Source organism: Dromiciops gliroides, chromosome 2 (assembly GCF_019393635.1).
Source record: "Dromiciops gliroides isolate mDroGli1 chromosome 2, mDroGli1.pri, whole genome shotgun sequence".
NCBI lineage: Eukaryota > Metazoa > Chordata > Mammalia > Microbiotheria > Microbiotheriidae > Dromiciops > Dromiciops gliroides.
The window spans coordinates 532,066,922-532,078,331 of record NC_057862.1 but is presented as its reverse complement, the minus strand read 5'-3'; the positions used below and the strand labels follow the sequence as shown (position 1 = coordinate 532,078,331).

Sequence of the window (11,410 nt, the reverse complement as noted above, 5' to 3'; positions counted from 1 at the left end):
CTGGGCAGTGTCAAATCTGCCATTGAGGTAATCATTCCAGATTCCCTCAGGGTCCATTCACTTATCTCATCCTCAGAAAGGCTTAGTTATGCAGAACAGCTTATTTTGGAGTCAGAGATTATAAATTAAAACAGTATCATTATGGGAAAAAAATGGAAAGAAGAAATACTAGAAAGAAGGGAACAAGTTTTCATTCTTTTGATTTATTGTTGTGATGGTCAATCCCTTTAAATACAAGAAATGAAAAGAAGGGAAAGCAAACTTTTTCTTTATTTCATTAGTCAGGGTTCTGTGGAAGTATGGTCATATCCTGACGCTAGATTCCAGTTTTTGCTTAGGCACTGTGATCACTAAGAAGCAAAAAAAGACAGAAATACTAAGTAAGGAAGCAAGAAACTTTCCCAATTCAGCCATTACAAAATCTAACTAATACAGTTAGTATGAAAAGTTGCTTATCTTGTTTTCCCTTTCCCTCTGTTAAAATGACCATTTGAATCTAACCAGACTTTTAAAGCATAATATTCTCCTCCCCCACCTTGGGAAGATCTGTTGGAGAGGACAGCTATTTGTAGATCTCTAAGTGTCTAACTCAATTTGAGGAAGGAATTTTGGTCTTGTCAAAAATGGGTATTAAAACTCTACTCGAGGGACTAGTAGTAATTCTAGGTAAAATAATTAGACAGAAAAATTACATTGGGCATTACTGGACAGGAAGGAGATGAGGGAAGGAAAACGGGAAAAAGTTTGACTATATAAGCTAGAACACACAGAAGAATAGATGTGTTCCAATCATTCCAGTCTCTACTGGAATACAGAAGACTTTTCAAACTAAACTGCTTTGACTCACTTCAGCCCAAGTCAAGGCTATGATGTGGAGAATCACACGTAGCCTCTGACCTTGTCTGTCTCAGATAGGCCCTGGCCTTGCTGTGTTCCAGCTACAGCTGCAGGCCTGTCTCTCCTTTGTCCTCTGTAAGGTAATCACTGATCTCATCCTTGTTTGATACACTTGTATGTATCTTGCCACTATGCCATGCCTACTCTTTTTGTACATAACCAGGTGGACTACAAGACTCAGGGCCCCACTGTTGGAAGTCTGACCCCCTTTGGGCCCGCACATAATAAACTCTCTCTCTCTCTCTCCACCTCGAGTACCTGGCTGAGTATTTTCTGTGTCAGTCATGCCATAACAGCTATATCTTATGACACCCATCAAAACCTGTGTTTGGTATTAGAGATAAGGGGAGAAAAGAAATAATAATCCTGGAAAAGGTAACATCCTGTCCTTTAAGAGTCAGAGTATTTTCTTTGGGCTGAAATGGTTGCTCTAAATATAATTATTAGGTACCTTCATAAGTACTGAGGACCCAGAGGATGCAAGGAAAAAAACAGTAGACACATAGTAAAAGTTCTAATTATGTTCACTAACTTTTTTTTTCACTATATTCTTTAACTTATATCTAAGCACCAATTCAACTAGGATTGAGTGAGGATTGTTTATTATTTATTATCTGTATAGTGCCTTGTCCTATGGATACTCAGTTAATATGAAAAAATGAGCTACAGCTTATACATTTTTGGATTATAAGAGATAGATAGTTCTAATCTCCAATTTTTTTTTTGTGGGGCAATAAGGGTTAAGTGACTTGCCCAGGGTCACACAGCTAGTAAGTGTCAAGTGTCTGAGGCCAGATTTGAATTCAGGTCCTCCTGAATCCAGGGCCAGTGCTTTATCCACTGAACCACCTAGCTGCCCCCTTCTAATCTCCACTTTAGTAGAAAAATGTACAGTCCTTGTACCTCTAACTTAATAAAGATACACTGAACCTGGAGAGTATTTACAGCCTATCCAGAAATATCTGTGGGGAAAGTTCAATTTATTTTGGCTTCACCATATTAATCTCTAACTGCCTCCTTCCTATTCATACTTTTTCTCCCTACCATCTTTTATAAATTACAATCCTAGATTAGGACAAGTGAAAAAACATTACTACATATATTATAGAATTGAAAAAAAGGGAAAACACAGGCAGCTAGGTGGCTTGGTAGATAAAGCACCAGCCCTGAATTCAGGAGGACCTGAGTTCAAATCCGGGCTCAGACACTTGACACTTACTAACTGTGTGACCCTGGGCAAGTCACTTAACCCTTACTGCCCTGCAAAAAAAACCCAACAACCAAAAAAAAAGGACTAATATGAAAAAAGGGAAAATAAAAGTAAATTTCAAAAACAATTTCTTTGAATACAACAATATTTTATTTTGTGCCTACTGTACTAAGTGCTGAAATACAAAGATAGATAATACCACATAGGCTCTGACCTCAAGAAATGTATGGTCTAACAGGTAAAGTATTATAGGGAAAAAGGAGAGATCCAAATAAAGTACACTAAGAAAATTTGAGAAAACTAATTTGAAAAAGAAAACTTGAGAAAGAAACACTTTCAGGTGGGAGTGGGAGGAAGGGAAAAGGAAATCAGCAAAGGTTTCAAAGAGAAGGTGAACCTTGAAGAAGAGGAAAGATTGTGAAAGGTGAAAATAAGAAAATGGATTCCTAAGCATAGGAAATGGCCTGTATAAATGCAGAAATGGAAGAAGTAATACTAACATCATTAAGAGCTAGCAATCCAGTTTGGCTAGAATGTACAATTTGTAACAGGGAGTAATATGAAATAAGACTAAAAAGATAGATTGGAAACAGACTATGGAAAGCATTGCCTTAAATGCCAGGATACAGGTAATTTTATTTAATCTATAAATTAAAGGTCTCTAAGGTGGGAGGCTCTGTACTCTATGGAGGTATTGTGACATGACCCCATTGGATACAGTGATCATAAGCAAAAGTGTTCAAAGCTGCAGAAGGGTCAAGTAGGAAAAGGCCACTAGACAGCAATTAAGAGGCTATTGGTGACTGTTAAAAGAGATGTCTCAGTACAATGATGTGGTTGGCAGCCATGTTGTCAGGTGTTGAAGATTGAATGGGTAGTGAAAAATCAATACAATGATTCTTAGTTCTCCAGCAGAAAACACATGAACCTCACCTTGTGCTGTATGACATGCTGCTCTCTCCTGATAGAGATCTGTTTTAAGAAAGAATGAAACAATTACTTATTTTAAAATTAAGAAAATATAGAATGCTGAGGTAAAAGTGGTTATTTGAAGCAAAATCTCACAAAGAATCATTCTTAATTAAACACAATGTAGACAATAGCAAATACCTAATGCCCATTTGATTAGACTGTTCTCAAACCTACTTTTCTTTTACAGCTGGCCTCTCACAGCATGTCATGGTTCATTTGTTTAAAAGTTGTTTGTTGTTGGTGGTTTTTTCTTTTGGAAAGCCTGATTATATTTAGGAGCTGATCTATCTGCTAAGAGTAATACTACTGGGACAGTTTACCATGACTGTCTTAGGGCTAGTGAAACAAATTTCACAGCAGCCAAGCCTTGAGATAGGAGCTAAAAAATTAACATATTCCCTCTCTCCAAACTCTGTCCCTAATTTCATTTATGAATATTTTTTGTACACATAGCAATGATTCATAGTTTAGAACAGGAGTATAGTCCACTTCTCCTAAGTTCTGGTTTGTCAATTCTATTTGGTTGTTTTGGGTCCTAGGACTGTGCTTTCATTGGTTTAGAAAACTCCTGGGCAGCTAGATGGTGCATAGATCATGGGGTCTGGAGTCAGGAAAACTTCAATTCAAATCAGGAGTCAAACACTACCTGTGTGATCCTGAGCAAGTTACTAACCCTGTTTGCCTCAGTTCTTCATCTGTAAAATGAGCTGAAGAAGGAAATAGCAAACCACTCCAGTATTTTTGACAAGAAAACCCCAAATGGAACCACAAAGATTCAGATACAACTGGAACAACTGAACAAGGAAAACTAATAGAGAAACTAAAGGACCACTTTAACTCTATAGAAAGATTGTGGTTTTTTCTTTAAATGTTTATCTCTACATCATATCTTCCCAACTACAATACAAGTTGCCTAGGGGCAAAAATACATTTTTTTTCTTTATGATCTTATTCATTTATACAGCAACCCCACCAATGACTTCAAACTTGGGGTGCTCCAAGTGTAATGTTGGGTATTTGTTCCTTAATTATTTTAAAATAAAGTGTACAAAATAAATTTACCCATCACTTTGTATTTCTTCTACATTGCATAATTCTTTCACTTTGTCCCATTTTACAACAACAATGACAGTAATGATGAGAAAGGGTAGAGAAATGTAGAAGCCTAGAATAAGCCAGTTCTTTCGAGTAGCAATGTAACTTCGAGTAGTGATTTTATCTAGAGAGAGAGAAAAAATCAATAATCTCATGTGAATATAAATTGTGCAACTAACCATTAGGGACAAAGCTGTACAAACTTATATGTGGAAAGAAAACTACCCAGTATTTATAAAAGAATAGAGAGGCCTAATGATCCTTTATAAGGTCCTTCTACCTATAGGCACTATATCAAGTAGAATGTAATTCATAGGATGCCCTATTCTTTCCTGTTATTTAGGAAGCTGTGTCTCCTGAGCAGAAACATAACTGCTTTTTAAATGATCTTTCTGTACAGCCAACTAAGTTTTTAATATAGTTTATATACAAAAGAAAGTAGAAGAACGTAGCCTACAATATACAACATAATCATATGAATTATTTAATGTTTAAGAGGATTATGAGAAGAGGGTCTTGTGACTGACATGATTTTTAAGGGCAGACAGATGAAAAAAAGCAGGCATAAACAAAGCAAAATAATCTCTTCCTCTTTAAGACTTCATATTTTGCTTAGTATCGTACTTTGTAACTGACCAAACTCCACTTACACAAGCAGAATATAGTCCCATATAAGGAAGTAACCTGGAGTCCCAGAATCTTTCTGCCAAAGTCCTAAAATTGTTTTTATATTCTCCTTGCCTTGAGGGCCCATAGCTGTGTTCCAGATTAATCCACATGAAAGTAGGCTAAGTCAAATGACCCAAGGCCTGCTCCACAAATTCTTGGCTTACAACAGCAAAGGCTAGTGTTCTAGGAATGTGGTGGATTAGTTCAAACCTCCCCAGTTCGAGTAGGGGTCTGACACACAATGACATAAAATCTCATTCTATTACTATTATCATTATTGTTGTTGTTGTTATTGTAATGCTTTCTTCTATTAAGTCTGAGATGGTTTTCTGGAATTGTGTTATATGTTGCATATGGAGAGAGATGTGACTCCTGATTAGCAGAGAGGAGCCTAGTAAGGAGCTTTTGACATGAGTGAAGAAGAAGACAACTAGAAATTACTGCAGAATTATAATTTTTTAATAATTTTTATAAGAGATGATCATGAGACAAGGTCCAAATCTCCCTAGTTCTACAAATACATAGAGGATCCTGACATGTTGAACTTCAAGCATTTGTAATGAAGAGAGAACTGCCTATGGGTAAGACTATTCTCTCTCTCCTATTTTGATCTAAGGTCTCATCTTACTCCCTGGTGAAAATCTCATTCACTATTACATAGTCTTTGATATATTTTAATCTTTTTAACTTCTTCAGTTTGTTTGCTGTTTCCTTGGATACATGGATTTGATATTTGCAAGTTGTGATTGTTTTTTATGTAATCAGCATTTGTTGAGAAGAAACTAAGCCGGTTTACATAAACTAAGGGCTGTCCTTCAAATCCAGGCTCGTAACGCTAGCTAGGTGATCTTGGAGGAGTGGCAGTTATATATAACCCTAGCCCAACATCACTCTTTGAAGGCCCAAGCCAGCCTAAGAGGAATTCCTAGGACCTACCTATTTCCTCTGCCCTCAAATAGTGTACTAACAGTGCAGACGGAGCCCTTGGCTTTCCTCCTTTCTGCAATAGCAGGCCAGGCTTCAGATCATATATAGCTATGTCATGAACGTACCATCTTTATACATTTAGACAAGACATAGGGACATATGTGTCTTACAATATCATCATTCTTTTTAAAAAAAATGATGTTCATATAAAAATTGTCATGGGACAAGTTCAACATTCTGTAGAACATCTCACATGTAGACAAAATAACTACTTTTTGCAGTTGAATAAAGGTAGTACAAACAGATCCTCTGTAATCTCACTGAAAGATTCTTTCGTACACTTCTCTCTAGTAGGAGATAGGACAACAAGGATGCTATACATCTCATCCTATTTTCACATGATCTCGATATGTTCTGCTATGTCTCTATTTTTTCAAAGAGTTTTGCTCCATGTTGTTTGGAAATCACAATTATTTGGCATTGTGATGTATATTTATAATATTGTTAAATTTGTATGGATTAATGTTATGCCCATGCAGTTTGGACAATAGTTTGGTCTGTGATGATGGTCTCATGCCAGTACAATTTATTAGTTGAGCTCTCTAAGACTTTGAAGTCAGTATTGTCACTGATAAGTCTGTGAAAGCTATCAAGCTCCTGACATATAATTTTAGCCATGTCTTCTCAGGTATTCATTCAGTTGTTAGAAATCTTTTACAATCCACAATATGTTGCATAGTCTCCACCATTTCCTTGAATAATCTACATTGATTTTTTAGACTATAATCTCTAAGGAAAATCCTTCTATAGTTTCTAATGGCAATAACCTCATCCTGAAGTGCTATCGTAAACCCATTTTCACAAACAAATCCTTATGGCAATCAGTTGTCTGGCATGTTTTTGTTTGACATGTTGGCTAAATTCATGTAGATGTCTCATTGAGAGTTTTTTGAGTTTACTCTTGGATTTTGATCATTTCGTAGGCTACATCAAAAGGTAAGACACTTTGGGGTACATGGATAAATCCAATGACATATACCTTTCATCAGCCTTTATTATTCCTTGGTGAAATGAAGTCTGTTTATTATAGTAGTGTTTAACAGATATTTATTAGTATTTCTACTATCTATGTTCTCAGAACACACAATACATTCTCAGGATATCACAAAGTTCCTTACTGGAAGTCTGATCACTTTGCATTGGGCCTTTTGTTACATTCATATACAACTATTTATTCAAACTCTAATGATCAGAAATATAGTTTTCTTTACTATTTTTCTCTTTGCAATTTAAAATACTGCCATCAAGAATATTTTAATATTGGTATTTTTCCATCACTCACCTTTTTTTAAAGTGAAATTGTTAGGTTTAACTGTGTGAATATTTTTGTAACTTTTGTGATTATATGATTTCCTCTGCACTGCAAGAGCACTGAATATGGAATAAGAGAATATGGATTAAAATCCTAGCTCTGCCACTTAATACTTAGGAAAGCTTTAGACAAACCACTTCACCTTTCTGGGCTTTAACTTGCTCTTCTATAAAATTAGGGGGAGTTGGACTTAAAGGTATAAGTGAAAATGCACTTTTTAAACAAAAAACATATAAAGCTAAGCACAGGGGAGTCAATAGAAAAGCATAATAGTTTAAAAAAGCAAAATGGGAGAAACAAAGATGATAAAATTATAGTCTTTGTTCTCAAGGAATTTCCATGCTATCAGGAATAATGACATAAATAAAGAAAGGTAAAATACAAGATAAATCATTATGAAGGCAAATGAGAAAAACAGATGAGGTAGTCTAGGAAAATAAGATGGAGAGAATACTTTCTTTTAAAAAAAGGTTTTCAGCCCTCCCGTTGCTGCCTGCTGCCCGCCTCGGCCTTCCTGAGGCCTCATCACCCCCATCCCCGAAGTCTCCGCGCGGTGGTCTTTGCTAAGTCATTAAATAATTGCGGTGGAGGCCGAAGCATGTCTGAAAAACTACCCTACAAAGTCGCTGACATCAGCCTGGCCACATGGGGACGTAAAGCCCTGGACATAGCAGAGAATGAGATGCCCGGCTTGATGAAACTTCGAGAGATGTACTCAGCCTCCAAGCCACTGAAGGGTGCCCGGATTGCTGGCTGCCTGCACATGACTGTGGAGACAGCTGTCCTCATTGAGACACTGGTGGCTCTGGGAGCCGAGGTACAGTGGTCCAGTTACAACATTTTCTCCACCCAGGACCATGCAGCAGCTGCCATTGCCAAAACTGGTGTTCCTGTGTACGCTTGGAAGGGGGAGACTGACAAGGAATATCTCTGGTGCATTGAGCAGACCCTCTATTTCAAGGATGGGCAGCCCCTCAACATGATCCTGGATGATGGTGGGGACCTCACCAACCTCGTTCACACCAAGTACCCTGAGCTCCTGAAGGGCATTAGAGGCATCTCTGAAGAAACCACCACCGGCATCCACAATCTCTACAAGATGAAGCTCAATGGAGTTCTGAAAGTGCCAGCCATCAATGTGAATGATTCTGTTACCAAGAGCAAGTTTGACAACCTGTATGGCTGCCGTGAGTCCCTCATCGATGGCATCAAATGAGCCACAGATGTGATGATTGCAGGCAAGGTGGCTGTGGTGGCAGGCTATGGTGATGTGGGGAAGGGCTGTGCCCAGGCCCTTCGAGGCTTTGGTGCCCGAGTCATCATCACAGAGATAGACCCCATCAATGCACTGCAGGCCTCTATGGAGGGTTATGAGGTGACCACCATGGATGAGGCCTGCAAAGAGGGAAACATCTTTGTCACCACCACAGGCTGTGTAGACATCATCTTGGGCAGGCACTTTGAACAGATGAAGGACGATGCCATAGTATGTAACACTGGCCACTTTGACGTGGAAATAGATGTAAAGTGGCTGAATCAAAATTCTGTGGAGAAGGTGAACGTGAAACCTCAGGTGGACCGCTTTAAGCTGAAGAATGGGCGGCGGATCATCCTGCTGGCAGAGGGCCGTCTAGTCAACCTGGGCTGTGCTATGGGCCATCCCAGCTTTGTCATGAGCAATTCCTTCAGCAACCAGGTGCTAGCCCAGATTGAGCTGTGGACACACCCGGACAAGTACCCTGTGGGAGTGCACTTCCTCCCCAAGAAGCTGGATGAAGCTGTGGCCGAGGCCCACCTTGGCAAACTGAATGTGAAGCTGACAAAGCTGACAGACAAACAGTCCCAGTACCTCGGCGTCCCCAGAGAGGGCCCCTTCAAACCAGACCACTACCGGTACTGAGTCCTGGCCAGCTCAAAGACTCCAAGTGACCAGGCGCATCTTCTTGCCTATCCAGCCCCTCTTGCACAGAGTAATAAATGGTATTGAGGTTTGAAAAAAAAAAAAAAAGGTTTTCAGTCAGCAAAATTCTACCTTCTTACCCTCCCACCTATCATACTTCCCAATTGAAAAATAAAGAAAAACAAAACTCCTGATACAAATATGTAAAATAAGACAAAACTAATTCCCTTGAAGTGTCAGTCTGCATTTTGTATCCATCATTTCCCTATCAAGAAGTAAATAACATTGTACACACTGTACCTTGACTCCAACATAGAGATATCATTTTGGTCTTCTTCTATTACAAGAATTGCTAACTCTTTCAAAGTCATTTGATTTTACAGTGTCTTGGAATAAAATATTCTCCTGCTTCTGCTCACTCTACTTTATGTCAATTCATATAAGTTGTCTGGTTTCTATGAAACTATCCACTTTATCATTTCTTACAGCACAACAGTATTCTATCACATTAATATACCGTAACTTGTATCCTCTCAGATTCTAATTCTTTGCCACCTCAAAAGAGCTGCTATATTTATGTACATTTGATTTGGTAAAGACCAATCTCTCCTTTAATGTGTCCTCTAATTTTCCCTTCTCCCATCTCCCTTTTCTTGCCTATATCCCAGTTCACTTAAATGGAATGTAAGATCTATAAACCAAGGTAATCTGGATGTGGTCACATAAGGGATGGAAAGACTTCTTGGGTGTCAGTGAACTTAAATGGATGGGAATAGGTGACCTTAATTCAAATAATCACTACATATACTACTATAAAGCAAAAATCCCTTAGAAGAAATGGAGTAGCCCTAATAGTCAATAAACAATCAACAAAAAAATATGTCTATCCTCCCACTGATTCCAGAGGTCAAAAGGTGATCAGTTCTTTGAAGACCTACAACATCTTCTAGAAATAACATCAAAAGATCCAACCATTCTGGAGAGCAATTTAGAACTATGCCCAAAGGACTATAGAACTGTGTATACCCTTTGATCCAGCAATACCACTGCTAGGTTTATATCCCAAAGACATCCCCCAAAAGAAAAAAAGACCTATTCATACAAAAAAATGTATACCAGCTCTTTTTGTGGTGGCCAAGAATTGGAAATCAAAGGAATGCCCATCAACTGGGGAATGGTTAAACAAACTGTGGTATATAATTGGAACCCAAAACTATAAATAAAAATTTTTCTTTCCAAAAAAAAAAGGTGACAAAAATACACAAAAGAACTATATAAGAAAGTTCTTAACATCACCAATAAACCACCATGTGGTTATTTATCTTGGAGAATGAAGTCAAGTAAGCCTTAGAAAGCTTTGCTAACAATAAGGCTAATGTAAGTGATAGAATTCCAACTGAACTATTTAATATCTTAAAAGATAATGCTGGTAAAGTGTTGTACTCAATATGCCAGCAAAATTGGAAAACACACAACAGTGGCCAGTGTTTGGAAAAGACCAATTTATATCCCAGTCCTAAAGAAGGGCAATGCCAAGGAATGTTCAAATTACTGAACAACTAACTGTACTCATTTCATATACCAGCAAGGTTATGCTTAAGATTCTGAAAGCTAGACTTCAGCAATATATGAACCAAACAAAGTAAGAGCAGGCTGGTTTTTGAAGAGACAGAGGAACTAGAGACCAAATTGCCAACATTTGCTGGATTATGGAGAAAGAGAGGTATTCCAGAAAAACATTTATTTCTGCTTCAGTAACTACACTAAAACCTTTGACTGTGTGGATCACAACAAAATGTGACAAGTCCTCAAAGAGATGGGAGAAGCAGATCATCTTACCTGTCTTTTAAAGAACCTATATGCAGGCCAAGAATTAACAGAATGGAACATGAAACAACTGATTGGTTTAAGATTGGAAAATGAGTATAACAAGGCTACTGTCACCTTATTTATTTAACTTATATGGAGAGTACATCATGCAAAATGAAAAACTGGATGAATCAAACGCTAGAATTAAGGTTTCCAGGAAAAATATCAACAATATCAGATAATCGGATGACAGAAAGTAAAGAGGAATAAATAAGCTTTTTCAGAAGGGTGAAAGAGGAAAGTGTAAAATCTGGCTTGAAGTTTAACACCAAAAGACTTTGGCAACTGGTCCCATCACTTCCTGGCAAAGAGAGGGAGAATAAATGGAAGCAACATCAGATTATATATTATTGGTCTCAGAGATCACTGCAGATGGCAACTACAGCGATGAAATTAAAAGACACTTGAGGGGCAGCTAGGTGGCGCAGTGGATAAAGCACCGGCCCTGGATTCAGGAGTACCTGAGTTCAAATCCAGTCTTAGACACTTGACACTTACC

General features: G+C 38.0%; 1 protein-coding gene and 1 pseudogene across 1 annotated transcript in view; one reads left to right on the top strand and one right to left on the bottom strand.

The window, feature by feature from the left end:
* Positions 1–226: 226 nt before the first annotated feature.
* LOC122744008 (disintegrin and metalloproteinase domain-containing protein 18-like) overlaps positions 227–11,410 on the bottom strand; it is a 102,764-nt gene continuing 91,580 nt past the window's right edge. Inside the window, 3 exon segments of the mRNA XM_043989295.1 lie at positions 227–350; positions 3,041–3,079; positions 4,142–4,298. Coding sequence (XP_043845230.1) covers positions 335–350; positions 3,041–3,079; positions 4,142–4,298 — 212 coding nt within the window. The 3' untranslated portion in view covers positions 227–334.
* On the top strand, positions 7,627–9,150 carry LOC122744007 (annotated as a pseudogene).